Source organism: Dromiciops gliroides, chromosome 1 (genome assembly GCF_019393635.1).
Source record: "Dromiciops gliroides isolate mDroGli1 chromosome 1, mDroGli1.pri, whole genome shotgun sequence".
In the NCBI taxonomy this organism is placed as follows: domain Eukaryota; kingdom Metazoa; phylum Chordata; class Mammalia; order Microbiotheria; family Microbiotheriidae; genus Dromiciops; species Dromiciops gliroides.
Genome location: NC_057861.1, coordinates 72323508 through 72342592, shown reverse-complemented (window position 1 = coordinate 72342592; position 19085 = coordinate 72323508). Strand labels below are relative to the sequence as shown.

The 19085-nt window shown below is 39.0% G+C and overlaps 1 protein-coding gene and 1 pseudogene across 1 annotated transcript in view; one reads left to right on the top strand and one right to left on the bottom strand.

The window, feature by feature from the left end:
- The window catches only part of SMARCA4 (SWI/SNF related, matrix associated, actin dependent regulator of chromatin, subfamily a, member 4), a 110073-nt gene that overhangs the window by 11320 nt on the left and 79668 nt on the right, over positions 1-19085 (top strand). Inside the window, 1 exon segment of the mRNA XM_043990939.1 lies at positions 7544-7800. Within this exon segment, the coding sequence (XP_043846874.1) occupies positions 7579-7800 (222 nt within the window). The 5' untranslated portion in view covers positions 7544-7578.
- On the bottom strand, positions 3661-4498 carry LOC122745583 (annotated as a pseudogene).

Sequence of the window (19085 nt, the reverse complement as noted above, 5' to 3'; positions counted from 1 at the left end):
TTATAGCAGCTATTTTTTGTGGTGCTAAAAACTAGAAATTGAGGGGATGCCCATCAAACTGGGGAATGGATGAACAAGTTGTGGCATATGATTGTGGTGGAATAATATGCTATAAGAAATGACAAGGAGATGATTTCAGGAAAAAAAACCTGAAAAGACTGATATAAACTGCTACAAAATGAAGTGAACAGAACGAGAACATTGTACACAATAATAGCAATATTGTAAGATGAACTGCAAAGACTTAGCTATTCTCAGCAATACATGATCCAAGATAATTCCAAGGCACTTATGATGAAAATTGCTATCTTCCTTCAGAGAAGGGAACTGATGTCATCAGAAACGACGACCAGAGCATATTTTTCCCATTTTTCTTCCTTCCTTCCCTCCCTCCCTCCTTTCTTTTTGTTTGAATTTTCTTGCCACAAATGTCTAATATGGATAATATTTTACATGATTTGACATGTATAACCTATATCAGAATGCTTACTGACTTAGGGAGAATAGAATTTTTGGGACTCAAAAACTTTATTTAAAATGTTTAAAAGTGTTTTGAAGTATGATGGTGGGAAAAAACCCTCAGTTATTTAAAGGGGGGCAGGGGAGAAACAGTTTTAGGAAAACCCAACACATCAACCCAAGCTGACATGGGTATAAATAGTGTTCCTTAATCTTCCACCTTTGGAAAGAAAGGAAGGAGATGTATTTTCTCATTTCCTATCAAGGCTTCATTGACCTCTCTTGGTGTGGTTATATTGCATATTGGTCAATTTAGTTTTCTTGTTCTTCCTATTGCATTGTTGTAGTTAGTATCTACTGTTCTCCTGTTTCTGTCTTTACACCATTTCATGTAAATTTTCCTATAGCACCTTCATTTTCTAATTTTCAGTCTTTTATTCTCATAATTTTGCCACAAGTGTATTAGAAAAGAGATGAGAGCATTAGGGTTAGAGGGTTGTTTTAAAAATATGTAACATTTCACAGATTCATAAAAATCAATTTCCTCATTACTCAGTAGTTCAAGAAACATCAAGAAGGAGTTTCAGTTGGAAAACTACAAATTTAAGAGATGTGAGGAAAATGGAAATTAAAAGGTTTACTTAGAAGGAAGATAGGAGAAAATCTCTAGTACTGTAGTTAGAATTTGAGGAATGAAGAGGTGCATTCAGTTCCCCTTTCCCAATAATAGTGATATTTATAGAACTTACACATGAGCATCTTAGTTAAATGGTGAAAGTTTTCCTTGATTTAAATTGTACCCCACTACTTTTTTTTATACCCTTTGCTGGGCAGTGAGGGTTAAGTAACTTGCCAGGGTCACACAACTAGTAAGTGTCGAGTGTCTGAAGCGGGATTTGGAACTCGGGTCCTCCTGGATTCAGGGCCGGTGCTTTATCCACTGTGCCACCTAGCTTCCCCAAAAATACCTACCTAAAAAAGAGAAACTATCCCATTGGTCTAGGCAGAGGATCAGTTAACTGCTTTGGCAAGAAAGTTTACTGTTTTTCTTCACTAGTCAGTTGAGAGCTCCAAGGTGGTGGACCTGTTGTTCATCATTTTGCATGTAAAGTTGAAAATAGTACTTTAGAAAACTGGTAGTGGTTGAAAGGGGGAATAAATAATTTCCATTTGTCCCTTTGAGGACATAGCAAACATTTAAGATACAGCATTTCCTGACTCTTAGCATTGTAACATCACCATTATATTAAAGAAAAATATAAGTTATCATTTCGTTGTTATTTGTATACTGTGACCACTTACATTAAGCATAAATCCTACTAAGAAGTTCATTTTTCATCTGGGAGTGTGGTAGAGTAGATCCTGAAATTTAGACCAGGAAAAGGACCATAAAAATAGCTCTTTAGGAAGGGAATTATATTCATGGCTCCTTCTTTTGTAACTTCATAGCTTAGAATATACAATTAAGTATTTAAATACTTGTTGACTGGAAACAAACAGAAATTACTCTTTGGGGTGTTTTTAAGTTCATATTTTAATATTATGTCATGGATCATTGGCCCAAGAAGCAGGTGGCAGTAATGCAGTGAATGATGTCTCTTTCTTCAGCCATTTTTCAGAGGAGCAGAGTATCAAATGTCTGTCACCAGCTCAAATCTGAGCTCTTATGAGAAGCCTTTCCCAATCCTCCCAGTTAGTCTAGTTGGGTATGTTTGGCCCTACACTCCCCCATTACTTTGTACTTACTCTTTCTATATTGGATACATTGCCTGTCTATGTACACGTTTCTCTTCCCTATAGAAATAGAAGCTCTTTGAAGACAGAGACTTAAATGTTGTTGTCTGTATCCCTAGCCATCTAACTATAGTGTTCAACAAGTAACAGACCCTCCGTTAAGGAATACTCTTAGGACATTTCAGTGAAATAAGGCAACAGATATTCTCTTTCTGCCCTGCAGAAAACACACACCCCAAACCCCAGAAATAAAGTGTTATATGGTTCCCAGTGCTAAATACATTAACATCTTTTGTATCTGTTAATCTGGCATTTCTTCCTTCAAGGTTGGGATAAGAAAACATTTTAATTTATCATACAGTCATTCCTAGTTACTGAAATATAGTTGTTTTGAAATGTAGGTTAAGGTCCCTCACGTAGGATGATGAGAGAATCTAGCAACTGTTCATAAAGTACAGTTTTACTACTTTTAGAAAAGGCAGTAGGAGGGCAGCTAGATGGCGCAGTGGTTAAAGCGCTGGCCCTGGATTCAGGAGGACCTGAGTTCAAATCCAGCCTCAGACACTTAACACTTACTAGCTGTGTGACCCTGGGCAAATTACTTAACCCCCATTGCCCAAAGGCAGTAGATTAACATATACATCCTAGGTTAATCTTCTTATAGCAGAATGACCCTTCTTATATTATACTTAACAGACATATATTAAATGCCCCTTCTTGTGTGCAAGATTCTAGGCTAAGTATTAGTTATAAAATAGAGTATAAAAATAGATGCAGCTCAGATTCTATCATCAGGGACCTTCTCATCTACTAGGGAGGAAAGACAGACATGTGGATGATAATATAAGGATGGTGAGAATCAATTCAACAAAATATTTGCTACCATAAAATTCTCCTAAATGTACTAGAGATTAAAAAAAATGAAACTACTGGGCATGCAAATATACATAGAGACACAAACTCTGACTTCAAATTGATTACATCCTACTGGTAGAATACAGTACTTAATGATTCAGTAGAAAACTTCTTTACAAAAGTGGAAAGATGAAGTCCGTTGCCTGAGGTCACACTAGGTAACAAGTGGCAGTACAGAATAGGTACAAAGATGAAAAGTGTATCTTCCACAAGCTGCCAAAGAAATCTTTCTTTTGAAGTTTCTTCAAATGTAAAACAAATAGGTTAGACTGTGATCTCTCAGATCCTTTCCATCTCTAAATTATAAAACTGTGAAACTATTTACTTGTATACTTTCTTTTTGCATTCCATTTTTTTCCCTCAGAAAACAACATTTTGGACAAAATTTGCTTTCACAAGTATGCTATATAGTTTTATTAATTCCTGTCAAGCTAAAATGCCACCAAAAATACAAAAATAAGAGACAGACATAAATGTTCATTTAGAAGCTGTAAAGGGTAATAGTAAGGGATAAAATGAAAATGAGTGGTCTTATACACTATTACACATTCGTTACAGACCCAGAGCAATAAATGCTTTCCTAACATTGGCAAGGGAAAGCTGAGAAATTGTTGATCTTCCGTTCGTTTCTCTTGAATTCTGCCAGGCTTTCCAGATGAGGAGTACTATCTGATATTTCATAATCTCCTTTTTCATTATGTGCAGGGAAAAGGGTAAATGGCTTCTCAGGAGCTTTAGGATCAACATTTTTGGAATATAAATTGAGTTTTCACCATAATTTTTCAAAATTCCAGTCTAAGTTGATCTTTATACAAATGGTAAGATTTCTGGCAGCATTTCAACTTGTACATATATAGCTTTGTTAGCAGTGGAATAATTTTTTTTTTTTGTGGCAGGGCAGTGGGGGGTTAAGTGACTTCCCCAGGGTCACACAGCTAGTAAAGTGTCAAGTGTCTGAGGCCAGATTTGAAATCACGTCCTCCTGGCTCCAGGGCAGTGCTCTATCCACTGCACCACCTAGATGCCCCATATAATTTCTTTTTTTTAATCCAGTGATTCCTTAAAGTCCTGTATACTTTTTGTCAGCTTTTCTATTTCCCATTCCTTGGTTTTGTATACTGTCAACCAATTTGATAAATTATCTTGTTTTTCCTGAATGGGCTTATTCTGGATATGATCTTCTTTCTGTATATCCCAGAAAAGTCTCAACCATTTGATTCTCTTAGCTTTGTGGGTAATCTTTCTGACAATGCTTCGATCGAGTATTTTAGATATGCTCAGCCACTTGACTATGATGTTCACTGAATGTTGTATTTTGGAATCTGTTCCAAAAGTCATTGTTGTACTTTTTAAAGTCCAGTTCCTTTTCTGTCTTTATCTGAGACATCATGCAGTGGTGGTGAAGGTGACCTCCTGCTGCTGCCCTGGACCCCGAGAGCCTGTTCTCCAGCTAGGCAGCACCTTAAATGAAAACTCTACTTGTATACTTTCTTTTGTTTGTTTGTTTGTTTACTTGTATACTTTTTTTTAAAGTGAGGCAATTGGGGTTAAGTGACTTGCCCAGGGTCACACAGCTAGTAAGTGTTAAGTGTCTGAGACCGGATTTGAACTCAGGTACTCCTGACTCCAGGGCCGGTGCTCTATCCACTGCGCCACCTAGCTGTCCCTACTTGTATACTTTCTAATGTTGTTAGCAGGTAGGAACTCAATAAGTGTTTGTCGGCCCGAATTAGATTTTAAAAGATTAATTAGCGAAAACTTTGCTTCTGAGCCTATAAACTATTTGGGTTTTTGGTTTGGGGCCCTGGTTGTGCTCATCTCACTCATTATCAGTTCATGCAAGTCCTTCCAGGTTTCTCTGAACTCCTCCTGCTCATCGTTTCTTATAGCACAATAGAATTTCTATGGTATTCTTTGTTATTAAACATCTGAGTTGTCAGCTGGCTATTGGCTTAAGACTTTGACTTGTAACATACGCCTTCTGAAGGTGTAAGAACCATAGCTGTAGCTTAGTGTTCACTCACTTTTCTTTCCCTTCTAAACTATGACTCTTTCCTCTTTATTGCTCAGTTGTAGTTTTTTTCTCTGGAATGTGGTATTGATAATAATTGACTGCATAGCATTTTTAGCAGAGTGCTTTGCAAAAATACACTATCTCATTGAAGGTGAAAGGCTGGGGTATTGAAGGATTTGATCCTGCATTGTTTTTATAGTTCTGTGGTTCTTAAAAATGCTTTCCTCAGAACTGAGTCAAATTTATAAAAATACAAGTTATTCCTTAATTGGTGAATGGTCAAAGGATATGAACAGACAAATCAAAGCTATCCAGTCATATGGGAAAAAATGCTCTAAATAACTATTGATCAGAGAAATGCAAATTAAAACAACTCTGAGGTAACATCTTACATATATTAGAGAGGTAAATATAACAAAAAAGGAAATTGCTGGATGTTGGAGGAGCTCTGTGAAAACTACACACTGATCAATTGTTGGTGGAGTTGTGAACTGATTGTTGGACCATTCTGGAGAGCAATTTGGAACTATGCCCAAAGGGATATCAAACTGCCTACCCTTTGATCCAGCAATGTCACTACTAGGTTTATATCCCAAAGACATTCCCCAAAAGAGAAAAAGACCTATTTGTACAAAAATATTTATAGCAGCTCTTTCGTGGTGCCTAAGAATTAGAAATCAAAGGAATGCCTATCAATTGGGGAATGGCTAAACAAGCTGTGGTACATGATTGTAATGGAATATTACTGTGCTATAAGAAATGGCAAGCAGGATATTTTCAGAAAGGCCTGGAAAGACATGTATGAACTGATGGTATAGTGAAGTAAGCAGAACCAAGAGAACATTGTGCACAGAGACAGCAATATTGTTTGATGGAGATCTGTGAATGACTTAATTACTCTCAGCAATACAGTGATCTAAGACAGTCTCAAAAGACTAATGATGAAGCATGCTATCTTTCACTTTCTTGCATTTGAGTTTTCCTATACAAAAGGACTGATATGGAAATGTTTTACCTAATTGCAGACATATAACCTATATCTGATTGCTTATCACCTCAGGGAAGGGAGAAGTGAGGGAAGGAAGGAGGGATAGAATTTGGAACTCAAAACTTTTAAATAAAAATGTTTATTTTTTAAAAATGCTTTCCTCAGAACCCTGTGTGTTTAATAGATGATGAGGCTCATGATAATTAGTTTGTAAGAGGCAAAGGTGCTACTTATTAGCACTCTATGCCCTTCTGTTCCAGCCTTTGTGAGTGATTTTGACTTGGACATAACTCCTTGGTTCTTCCATCTGTAAATGTGAATACTATTCCCAGGGCTGCTGTTGTGTGCCTTCATTCAGTAAAGATTTAAGATATTTGTATTAAAAATGGTAAGCGCCAACAGTGTTGTGGCATTTCTTGCCATCTACTCTTTTGGCTGTGGTTGAGACCATATGCTCTCTATTTCTGATTACTAGCTAACTTTCCAACTTATACCGAAGAGAATATACTGTAAGTTATTGACTATATCACTTTGATTCCTGGGCCTTATATGCCCAATTTGGCCTCATGGCTCAAGTCAGAGCAAGGACTTGGCTTTGAGGCTATATAGAAAATTAGTACTCTGGAAGCTAGCACAAGCATGAGATTTATTACTTATTGTTCTACTCAGTAAGGAGGCAAAAACTAAAGAAAGTATGCTATATGGCCACACACAGAAATTCAGCCACTCAAGCCAGATTCAGTGGCAAAATCTTGGTGGAAGTACATGCTCAGAGTGGAGTCTAAGCAGGGAAGTTTTATACTTTAAAGATGGGTTTTATTGAAAACGATTAATCGATGCTAGCTATTGAAGGAGCTATTCCTAATCAGACCCAGGTGTGCTGGAGAAATTTTCTGGGTCATTTATCTACACTAGATTTGGGTGAGGGAGTTTAGTAACTGGGACCTTAAATTGGATTTCAGAAATGGGTGTTGGCATCCTTGCAGTGACTGGGAACGTTATCCAGTGAGGTGCTATGATCATTTACATGTTTGACATGGTGTCAGAAAGAGTCAGGACAGTGAAAAGGTAGAGGCTATCACTACTTACTTATATGCTTATGACAATTAGGACCACTTGGCCTACTTTACTCCATATTGGAGTCCTATCACTTATACATCATCAAATGATGTGTTTTAAAAATCACAGTTATTACATTATAATGGCCTCTATTTTAAAACATCCTCTAACGACATCCTGGTCTTCCTAGCAAGGTATAGTCTTGGGGACATGTATGGAAGATTTACGTAAAACAGAGGTGAGGGGGAAAGTATTAAAAATTCATTCAAATAAGAATATCTAATTGTTCAACGATTTTAGTTATTTGAAACTAAGTATATATCTTTATTAGGAAAAGCCACCAACTAACCCCAGACTCTTTTTCCCCCCAATAGGCAGTAGGAGACTATTTTGAGCAGCTCCTTTGAAGATGTCTACTCCAGACCCACCTCTGGGAGGAACACCTCGGCCAGGACCCTCTCCGGGGCCTGGCCCATCCCCTGGTGCTATGCTGGGCCCTAGTCCTGGACCCTCACCTGGTTCTGCACACAGTATGATGGGCCCTAGCCCTGGGCCACCTTCGGCAGGACATCCCATACCTCCTCAGGGTCCTGGAGGTTATCCTCAAGATAATATGCATCAAATGCATAAGGTAACTAGTTGTGTGTAATGGAGTTTTTCCCCCATTCCATGATTCATTTACATACATTAGATCATGTTATTCCCATTTCCCCCCATAGCTAAAGAAAAGACGGGCCATGTCTTTAAAAGTTGTGGTTTTTTTAATGCTTTACATCTCTAATTGTTGTCTGCTGATTTCTAACTGGTGATCCTGATTATTTAAGAATTTAGGAAACTAGGCATTCTTTAATTCATCGATTCTCTTGTAAACGCCACTAGGGTTATTCAAATTGATTTTGATGTAGAAAAACTATTTTCCCCTCTTTGGGGAAAATAGCTTAGGCATAAGATTGAGTATGGAAAAAATAATTTGTTTCTAGAGAGGTTTTGAACGGTGGTGGTACCTCATGATAGAATATGAGTCTAGAGCTTGGCTGATCCATATGTGTCATCCAACATGGGGGAAAGTACTCTGGAAAGGCCAAGAGGCCTTCCTGTTTCTGTCAGTCTTGGCTCTGTCACTGGCCTGCTCTGTAACTTTGGCCAGTTTTCTTAACTTCTTTGTTGCTCAGTTTCCTCATCTGTCGAATGAGGAAAATACAATTTGGTGTACTTCCTAGTTGTGAAGATCAGATGAGATGAGATAAAGTACTTAACATAAGGCATTATACACATGTAAAATAATATTATTGTTGGTGATAAACTGGTTCAGTATCTATTGTGGTTGCTTTTCTTGTTTTACTAATTGGGCTGCCCCCTATGAGTCTTTGGAAAACTAAAAGGCAATTCTCAAGTTATTAGCATACTAAATGGTGTTCTACTATAAATACGCATGATTGGTTACACATTGCCTTTCCCTCCTTACCTCTCCATTGACCCATTCTCAAGGTTCTCCAGACAACAACCTCACCTGAGGCTGTATCATCACATGGTGATAGAGGACCAACTGTCTGACCTGGCTGTTTTCTGTTACTTCCTTTTTTCCCCCTTTCAGAATAATCTTACCTTTCTTTTCTTCCTTTCCTTACTCACAGGTCACTTAATTATACTTCAGTCAATTTTGCACAAATGATTGCATTATCTCCAGTTTCTTCTTCCCTCTTCTAATTCTTACCCAGTTAGCTTCCTCAGGAAAATCTCGTTCCTATCTTTTCTTCCTAATCTTTTATTCTTTGTCCCTCTTACTTAATCCTTGCTTCCTCTCTGTCAATATAAACATCCAGAAATAATGACCTCAATAGCTTGTGCTAATGTCTCAGTTTTAATTGATAGTACCTTGGAATAGCCTTCATTTTCCTTTCGGGTGCTAGCCCAACATCCAGACTCAGTGCTGGACATTTCTACTTGATATTCTGTTGTTACCTTGACTTCAGCTCATCTAAAACTGAGCTCATCAATTTTTCTTCCTGAAATCCATTTTCTTAATCACTAAGGAATAAAATTTTGGCTCTTTTCTGAGCCCACCTATTTGGTTGCCAGTTTAGTTATTCTTTTTTCCTCTTCTCTCTTTCATCCATTCCTTTTGTTCCATTCCTCCTGCTACCAGCCATCCCACTTTGGCTCTCTCCACCACAGTCCATCTACATAGAATCTTTATAATCTTTCCCCAAATCACTTCTTAGATGAGCATATCATTCCCAACTCATATTCCCTAAATAGGTTCCTGCTGCCTCCAGGCTGGTTCAGAGCATTCAGCTTCTGTTCCAGGCCTTCCACAGTCTGGGCCAGGCTTCCCTTCTGGGATCAGTTTTCTAGGACCTGAAAACTCTACAAACCAAACTGCCTTACTTCTTTTCCTTTGAGCATTCCTATAGCTTTCCTTTCTCTGGGTCTTTATTCAGACCATTTCCTCTCCCTCTCTCTCACTGTCAGATCTCCGTTCCTCCAGGTCAAGCTTGAATTTTACTTCCATGAGGTCTTGCTACCCCCATGGTGATAATACCTTTTTCTGAACTTGTAGCCTTATCATGTATACTGCAATTGATTTGGCATTTAATCACGTGTTTTGTGGCATCTTTTGCTTTATCTTTTTTTGTTATTTTATCATTCTGTTTCAATTTTCATTGGAACTTCTGACTTAGCTTACAAATTCTTATAAGTCAGGGAACTGTGTCTCGTATGCTTTTTGTATCCTGCAAAGCCCCCTTGTATGTTGCAGATAGTCTATATATATATATATATATATATATATATATATATGGACTATGTTCAGTGTTAAGGAATATCCCCTGAATTATTCCCCAAGGAGAGGCTGCTAAACTGTGGGTGCACATAAAAGATGATTTTCGTTGTTGCGCATTCTACATTCTTAAAAGGTAAGTTTTAAGTTGCTTCTAAAGAAGCACAAAATTCAGAAAACTATCTCCTTGCCTTTTTGTAAGAACTAAAGGCAAAATGGGTACACATTTTGCCAGTAAGTCTTCATACTTAGCACTCTAATTTGGGAAGCATTAAAAACTGTAAGGATAGACTTAGACCTGAAAGGAAGGGGAAAGACAATCAGTTAGTACACTAACAGCTATTTTTATGTATTACTGTCATCACACCCATGCCTTTCAGAGGACTGCTTTGTAAAATAAATAATACCAGATGGTGTGATGGCTGGCAGGGAATCATTTTAGTCCAGTTTAACAAATAGATATTCAGCTCTTGTTCTGTATACTTTCATTTGGCTTCACAATGAAATAGGTCCTGCCCTTCAAAGAGCTTAAATTACTGGGGAAGGCTATAGCATGTACAAAAATAATTGTAATCCAAGATAAATTGAGGAAGGAGCATGAACACTTTTATGGATAAAGAAGACTTCATAGAGGAGGTGGTACCAGAGATTAGGTTTTTTTTGTTATTGTGTTTTTTTAGTGAGGCAATTGGGGTCACGTCACTTGCCCAAGGTCACACAGCTAGTAAGTGTTAAGTGTCTGAGGCCGGATTTAAACTCAGGTACTCCTGATTCCAGGGCCGGTGCTCTATCAGAGATTAGTTTTAAAGGAAGACAAAGATGCCAAGAGATGAGAATGCAGTATATTCTAAGCCTGTGTGAATGAATGGAGGTGAGAGAGAGAGAATGTTGAGTTTAGGAAAAGGCCAGCTGTCCAGTTGTGGTAGAAAGCCAAGTAGGTGAAGTATTAAATTAGGTTGCAAAGCCTGACTGAAGAGCTTTTAATGCTAAGCCGGGATATTGGTTTTTTGGGTTTTTTAATGAGGCAATTGGGGTTAAGTGACTTGCCCAGGGTCACACAGCTAGTAAGTGTTAAGTGTCTGAGGCTGGATTTGAACTCAGGTACTCCTGATTCCAGGGCCAGTGCTCTATCCACTGCGCCACCTAGCTGCCCCTCGGGACATTTGTATTACAGAGGCAGTAGGGAATCTCTGAAGGCTTTTTCACAAGGGGTTGGATATGTGCTTTAGGAATATTGTTTTGGAAAATTTTGAGGATGGATTGGAGAAGAGACTAGAACAGAGAAGCCAATTAAGAGGCTATTATTAGTAGTCCAGGTTAAAAGTAATGAGGCCCTGAACAGTCTGAAGACTGGAGTATAGTGAAGAGGACAGATTAAGAAAAAGTATCGTGAAGTGTAGACCTTGATATGACTTGAGAACTGATTGGATATGGGGGTGAGGCAGAGGGAATAATAACAGTTACTGCAATTTATATAGCCCGTTAAGATATTCACAAGATTTTATATACTTTATCTCATTTGATCCTCACATCAGTTCTGTGAGGTAAGTGCTACAGGTATTATTATCTCCATTTTACAGATGAGGAAACTGAGGCTGAGAGAGGTTAAGTGACTTGTCCAGGGTCACACAGCTAGTAAGTGTCTGAGGCGGGATTCGAACCCAGGTCTTCCTGACTCCAAGTCCAGCGCTCTCTCCACTACGCCATGCTGCCTCTCAAGGATGACTCCAAGGTTACCAACCTGGGTGACTGGGAGAATGGTGGTATCCTCAACAGACATAGGGAAGTTTGGATAAGGGGCAGGTTTGGGGGTGGGATAGGGATGGGGGGAAAGATAATTAGTTCTCTTCTAGACATGTTGTATTTAAAATGTCTATGCGATATTCAGGAGGAAGTGTCCAACAAACAGTTAATTTAAGGAATGGAATTAATGAGAGTGAATAGGCTCAGCAGTTATCTGCATAGAAATGGTACTTGAATCCTTGGAAGAAGTTGGATTCACCAAGAGAAGAGGGTCCAGGTTAGAGGCCTGAGGGGCATGGGTGATAAGGGAGGTGGATGATGATCTAACGGGAGACTGACAAGGAATAGTCAAATTTAGGAGAACCAATAGAGAACAATGACATAAAGACTAAGGAAATGTCTAAAGAACGGGGAGGAGGATCAGGTAAAGGATGGTGATCAGAAGAGGCCATCAGACCTAGCAGTTAAGAGATCATTGGCAACTGTAGAAGGGGCATTTTCAGTAGAGTGATCAGACTGGAAGCTAGATTACAAGGGGAGGAGAAAAAGTCGATGTGGTAAATACATATTTCTCTTTCTAGGACTCTGGTTGATTTACATAGGGAGGAGAAAATATAGGGCAGCAGCTAAAGGGTTAAGTGAGTTTTTCCTGGATAGGATAGACTTGAAGTGCATTTGTAGGCACCAGGGAAAGAGGCCACAGTTATAGGAACACATTGAGGTATATGTGTAGGGGGGAAGGGAAATGAATGATTGAGAAGCTTCTGGGAAGAGTGGAGGGATTGAGTTCAAGGGACCTCTTTGGCAAGGAAAAGAGCCACCTTTCCCCTCAGAAACCGGAATAAAGGAATTTAATAAGTCAGTTCTTGAGTTAAGAGTGAAAGATTTGGGGGTGTTTAGTCTATAGAAGGGAATATACAGAAAGGAAGAGGGTAATAGTAGGAACAGTGAGTAGAAGTTTCAGAGAAGCAAAGTTAGGTGTGATGTTATAAAGAATAATTTCCTAATGACTAGCAGAAAGGGCTGCCTGGGACAAACTCGGTTTCCCTCACTTGAGGTCTTTAAGTAAGAACCAGATGGACACTTGTCAATTATGGTATAATAAGGATCGTTTTTCAGTTATTGGCTGAACTGTATGGTTTCTGAGGGCTCTTCCTAATCTGAAATTCTGTGATTCTATGACTGTATTTGCCTGGCATCTTGGAAATATAAGGGTATTTAAATTTAAAAGATTAGCAGAGGGAGAAAACTGCACCCCTGCCCTCTCTTTTTATTTATATATATATATACCATGTTTGATGATGATGACAACTACAGTAATAATAGTAATAGCTCAAGTTTATGTAATGTGCAGATTTGCAAAGCATTTTACATATTTTATCCCATTTGATCCTCATATGAGATACATGCTATTATTATTATCTTCATTTTACAGATTTAGAATTGGAACTGAGAGACAGTGAACTAGACATTCTAATGGAAAGAGGTAAATATGACCTCTTAGGCATCATTGAGACTTGATGGGATGGGACCAATGAGTCAAATATATTTCTGAAAGGGGTATGCCTTATTTGAAAGAAATGGAAATGAAGTAGATAAAAAAAAGGAGGTAGAGTAGAATTATTAAAATATATTCATGTGAGAAAAACCAGAAACCAAAGTGGAGAAATATTGGTTGGTGAGCATTTGGGTGAGGACTAATGAAGACAGAAAAAAAATCAAATGAGTATTACTAGTACTGATTCTAATTCTACTACCATCACCATCCTTCTGTATATGGCATTTTAAATGTTATTTCATGTGATATTTGACAACTACCTAGTTATATATCTACTTACCCGTGAATACAAAATCTTTGACACTCTTCTCCAAATGAAACCAAGTCATAGGGTATTATTAATAGAAAACAGAGTTTTGCAAGTGATGTTCTACAGTGGACCACCTCTTTAATATTTTGCATTTTACTGGGTGTATAGAGCATGCAACTACGATTAGTGTGTCTGGATTATCAAAAACAATTTTTTATTATTTGTTAAAGCAGAAAACCACCTTAAAGGCTCTTTTCCAACTCAGTGTCTCCCATCTGTATGTCAGACTAATTCATGATGACCTAAAAGATAAGAGAGCAAAAAAAATAGCCCTGTTCAGTGATCTTTGATCATAAGTATCAGGTGATGGGGTGAAGCCAAAATAACTTCAAGAGAAAAGGGAGGAACTTGCCTGAGCTCTCCCAAATTCCCCTCCAAACAACTTTAAAATAATACCTCAAATTGAATTCTGTAATGGTACGACAGGGTGAAAGAATTTTCTAGCCCAAGACAACTAAGAAGTTTGGCAGGAAAGATCTGTTGCACAGGGATGTGAATGGAGCACAGGCAAACCCGTAGGTGGCCTTGGGAGCAATCAGTGGTGGTTTCTGGAGCTCTCAGCCCACAGGGGGCAGCTGGGTAGAACAGTGGATAAAGCACCAGCCCTGGATTTAGGAAAACCTGAGTTCAAATCCAGCCTCAGACACTTGACACTAGCTATGTGACCCTGGGCAAGTCACTTAACCACTGTAACAATTGGAATGATGCCACTTGCTACAGACTTACTGTAGGAAAGTTCCACCATGAGGAGAAGGCCTCTGAGGGCAAGGCCATGCAGCTTTTCTTTGGCATCAGGAAGTGACATTTGCTTGTAGGAGGAAGAGGGGTCAAGGCTGGCTCTCTCACCCTCTTTCCTCAGGACTCAGATGGAGAAGGGAGCTAGAAATGCGCTCTCCCTTTAATAGATAGATGAATCTAGACCTTTCTCTCTCTTTTTACCAAATACTTATTCTCCTTAATAAATGCTTAAAAGTCTCTCTTGATAAAGCTTATAATTTATTGGCGACCACTCATTAGATATTTTAGACAGACTGGCTAGAATTTTAGCCCCTTACACCCCCATTGCCCCACAAAAAAAAAAAAATAGTAACAAGAAAGAGAAATCATAAGGGATTCAATAAGCCTGAACTGTTTATATTCCTGCTGTAATGGTAAGATGATACTTATAACTACTAAGGTCTTTCTCATTATCAGGACCACAAAGTTTCCTGGAAGAGATTTTTGGCCTCACTGCTCATACAGTGTATGAAGAATGTCTATTGCATAGATAGAGCATAGAGTTAGTTGGATAGCCTATAGAGCTTATCCATCAGGCTACATACCTATGCCAGAAACTACAAATGTATGGTGATGAGTTGTACCTAGAATTAAACAAGAGGGGGAGAGCAGTCTGGATTGCTTTTATTTGTTTATTTTTCAATTTTAATTTAAATTTTAAAAAATGGGGGGGGTGGGCAATTGTCAAGCATTTAGTCTTTGTAACTTTTTGGGGGGGGGTGGGGCAATGAGGGTTACATGACTTGCCCAGGGTCACACAGCTAGTAAGTGTCAAGTGTCTGAGGCCAGATTTGAACTCACGTCCTCCTGAATCCAGGGCCAGTGCTTTATCTACTACGCCACCAAGCTGCTCCCTGGATTGTTTTTAGTAAATTATAAAGTTCCTTTAATGACCCCAGGCTCATCTTTTTAATAGTCTATAGCAGTCTATTGATGTTGGTATATGTTTTGAGAAATGGAACGAGCACTACAGTCCCTGAGGGATTGAAAATGGGTATTTCACTGAGGTCAGTAGAGACTCATGGTGGATATAACCAACGAGGAATTTCAAAGAACCAGATTCAGAGATTTCAGTGACAGGAAGAAATGTTGGACTGGTCACATGGTAATGATGAGGGTTTTCAGGTAGACAGCCTGAGAGTCCCATTAGTATCCTCACAATGTCAGGAGAAGTTGAGAAGGGCCTGTAGCATATTGGGTGGACTTCCTATGGCAAATTTATGGGAGGATGTGGACATTCGAACAGGATGGACATGCATGGATGAATTATAGTCTGCATCATTTGTGGGAATATCTAAATGATCTGTTTGAGTACAGAGATATGGGCAGGTAATAGATGGATAGAGGATGAACACAAGCATGACATGGGTCTGGTCACGTAAGAATAGTATCACATGCTAAAACTCATAATGGACTCACACTAGTAAGTAAAGCCACAGATGACAAAGATTTTAAAAATTATATTAGAAAAGAGGTGGTTCAAAAAGGACCACTACCCAGGGTGCATGGCTGTTAGTACTGAGAGAAGGTGGAGCTGTTCAACTCCAAATTTGCATCTATATTCTCTGTCAGGAAGAAAAATATTTGGAATGGAAAGGATAGAACAAAATTGGTTAATAAAATGTTTCATTTGGGATAAATGGATCATAAGGATACACTTAGCCACCTTCAGTGATTTCAAGTCCCTGGGCTCAGATGAACCACATCCTAACATTGTAAAAAGACAGAATGAATGTGATGTTGAGTCACTGTCTGTAATCTCTAAAAGATAATGGAGAACAGGAGAGTTACTTCTGGATAGGACAGATGTTACCACAGTTTTCAGAATGGGCTAAGTGAGCTCAGTTTTCCTTCCTGACAAAGGGATTGTTAATAAGTATGTATAAAAAGAAGGCAGTGATGACCAAGAATCATGATGGGTTTGTCAAGAACAGGTCACCATACTCCACTCTTTTCTGACACATTCCTTCCTTGACAGTGATTCTGGGATTGGGTAGAAGTTTGAGAGAGACATATTTAGGTTTAATATGTATGTGAAAACTCTCTAAGAATTAGTGCTCCCCCAAAGTGGAATGGTGAGCAGAAGGGGGAGGTTTTTCTGTATCGGAGGTCTTCAGACAGAATCTAGAGGATTGCTGTTCAGGTATCTGCTAGAGAAGCCTGTGTATTCAGATAGTAGACTGACTAGATCCTTTGAGCTCACTTACAACTCTGTGATTCTGTGAGTTTGTCATCAGTTTATGGACACCTCCAAGTATGAGGTCAGGGATAAGGTGGAGAGGAAGACAGCAGCGATGGCAAAAGAGTCTCAGAGTGGCTGTATGTGGTCTCTTCCTCCTGGTCCTTTATATTGAGGACATGACAGTTAACAATCTAGCATTGGAGACAGAAATTTAGTGCTTCCTGTTAAAGAGTCAGAATATGGAAAGCGTAGAAGCATTATAAAATGAAGGGGCATTTTGTTAATAGTAGAACGTGGGTTAGAGAGGTGGGTTAGAGGAGGAAAGGAACTGAGAAGAGGGTAGGCTTGAATCATGAGGAAGGAGCAGAGGAAGGCCTCCTTTCTTTTGGTAAATTTTGAATTCTTAACCTTTTGTTGTTGTTTTTTTTGTTTGTTTTATTTATCCCAATTCTTGGTGTTTTGAGGTGAAGAGAAGCTAGATTTAGACATGTCCTCTCTATCACCTGTATTGTCAGAACTCCTCTGCTGTTACTTTTTCAAATATACTACCTCTCCTCTTGGGCTCCCAGAAAGCTGTCAAAGATGAAAAGTAAGCCTCAGGTTCTTTATTAGGACACAGTGCTTTTAAAAAGTGGGGCGTTGGGGGCAGCTAGGTGGCACAGTGGATAGAGCACCCGGCTCTGAAGTCAGGAGTACCTGAGTTCAAAGCCTACCTCAGACACTTAACACTTACTAGCTGTGTGACCCTGGGCAAGTCACTTAACCCCAATTGCCTCACTAAAAAAAAAAAAGTGGGGTGTCGATCTTTGGTGTCAAGATCCATCCTGGTTGTCGAGTGCTTCATTATGCTAGTTAAGGTCAGGCAGGACTAGGCCTTGAGTAGTGATATCAAACTCCACTGCAAACAGGAGCCACATACTGACTTTCAGATAGGAGGGGGCAGCTAGGTAGCACAGTGGATAAAGCACCTGCCCTGGATTCAGGAGGACCTGAGTTCAAATGTGGCCTCAGACACTTGACACTTAGTAGCTGTGTGACCCTGGGCAAGTCACTTAACTCTCATTGCCTCACCAAAAAACTCAATCAAATCCAATAAAATAAAATCAGATAGGAACTATAGTTTAATCTTGTTCAGGCCACACCCTGGAATGTTAAAGGACCATATGTTTGATACCTCTGCTGTAGCTATCCTGTGATTGGGAAAGGTGGATTTCAACAGAAAACAACTTTTAATCAGAGGAATGAGGGGAGTAGGAGGAATATACTCTTGGCTCTTTCTTAGGCTTGATGTTTGAGGGGAGTCCATTGCATAAGGTTGCATGAAGCCTTTGTCCAGAGGCTAATCATTTTGGCACTAAGGCATCTTCTCTAAGGCCCAGATCTTTGAGGTCTTAGACTTTCTTTTTTTTCTTTTTTTTTAATAAAGTATTTTATTTTTTCCTGTTACAGCGTAAAGATAGTTCTCAGCTTTTGTTTTATACAAGCTTTACCAATTTCAGATTTTTCTCCCTACCTCCCCCCTCCCTAGACAGCAGGTAATCTGATATAGGTTTTTTTTGTTTTTTTTTTTAGTGAGGCAATTGGGTTAAATGACTTGCCCAGGGTCACACAGCTAGTAAGTGTTAAGGTGTCTGAGGCCAGATTGAACTCAGGTCCTCCTGACTCCAGGGCCGTGCTCTATCCACTGTGCCACCTAGCTGCCCCCTAGGTTATTTTTACACACCCCACACACACACACACACACACACACACACATAATAACATTATCCTATTTCTGCATTAGTCATGTTATAAGAGAAAAATCAGAGCAATGATGAAAAACCTCAAAATAGAAAAAACAACAGCACCAAAAAACAAAAGAAATAGTATGGTTCATTCAGCATCTATACTCCATAGTTCTTTATTTTTTTTTCCCCTTGGATTTGGAGATCCTCTTCTGTCATGAGTTCCCTGGAACTCTTCTGTACCATTGCATTGGTGAGAAGAATATAGTCCATCACAGAAGATCAACACTCAATTTTGCCAAAGAAATCATGGAAAGGGGAAAGGGACCCACATGTACAAAAATATTTCTAGCTGCTCTTTATTGTGGTAGCAAGGAATTGGGAAGTTGAGGGGTACCCATCAATTGTGGAATGGCTGGACAAGTTGTGTATATGAATACTATGGAATACTATTGTGCTCTATGAAACCGATGAGCAAGAGAGTTCAGAGAAAACCTGGAGGGTCTTGCGTGGGCTGATGATGAGTGAGATGAGCAGAACCAGAAGAACACTGTACACAGTATCATCAACATTGAGGTCTTAGACTTTCTTGTGAAAGGTGTAGTAAAAATCAGATTTTCAGAGCTGAAAGGATCTTTAAAGGGATATTTAGTCCCATTGAAGAGGCCTTTTCACTTGAAAACCTCAAATTGAAGTTGCCAGCACTTCCCACTTTGGGGTAAAGAGACCTCACAGTAAACTTCAATCTGCTTCTCTACAAGGAATCTACCTGTTACTCGTAATTGTATTCTTTGGGACCAAACAGAATAAATTTAATCTTCCTTCCACATGTGACAGTCCTAG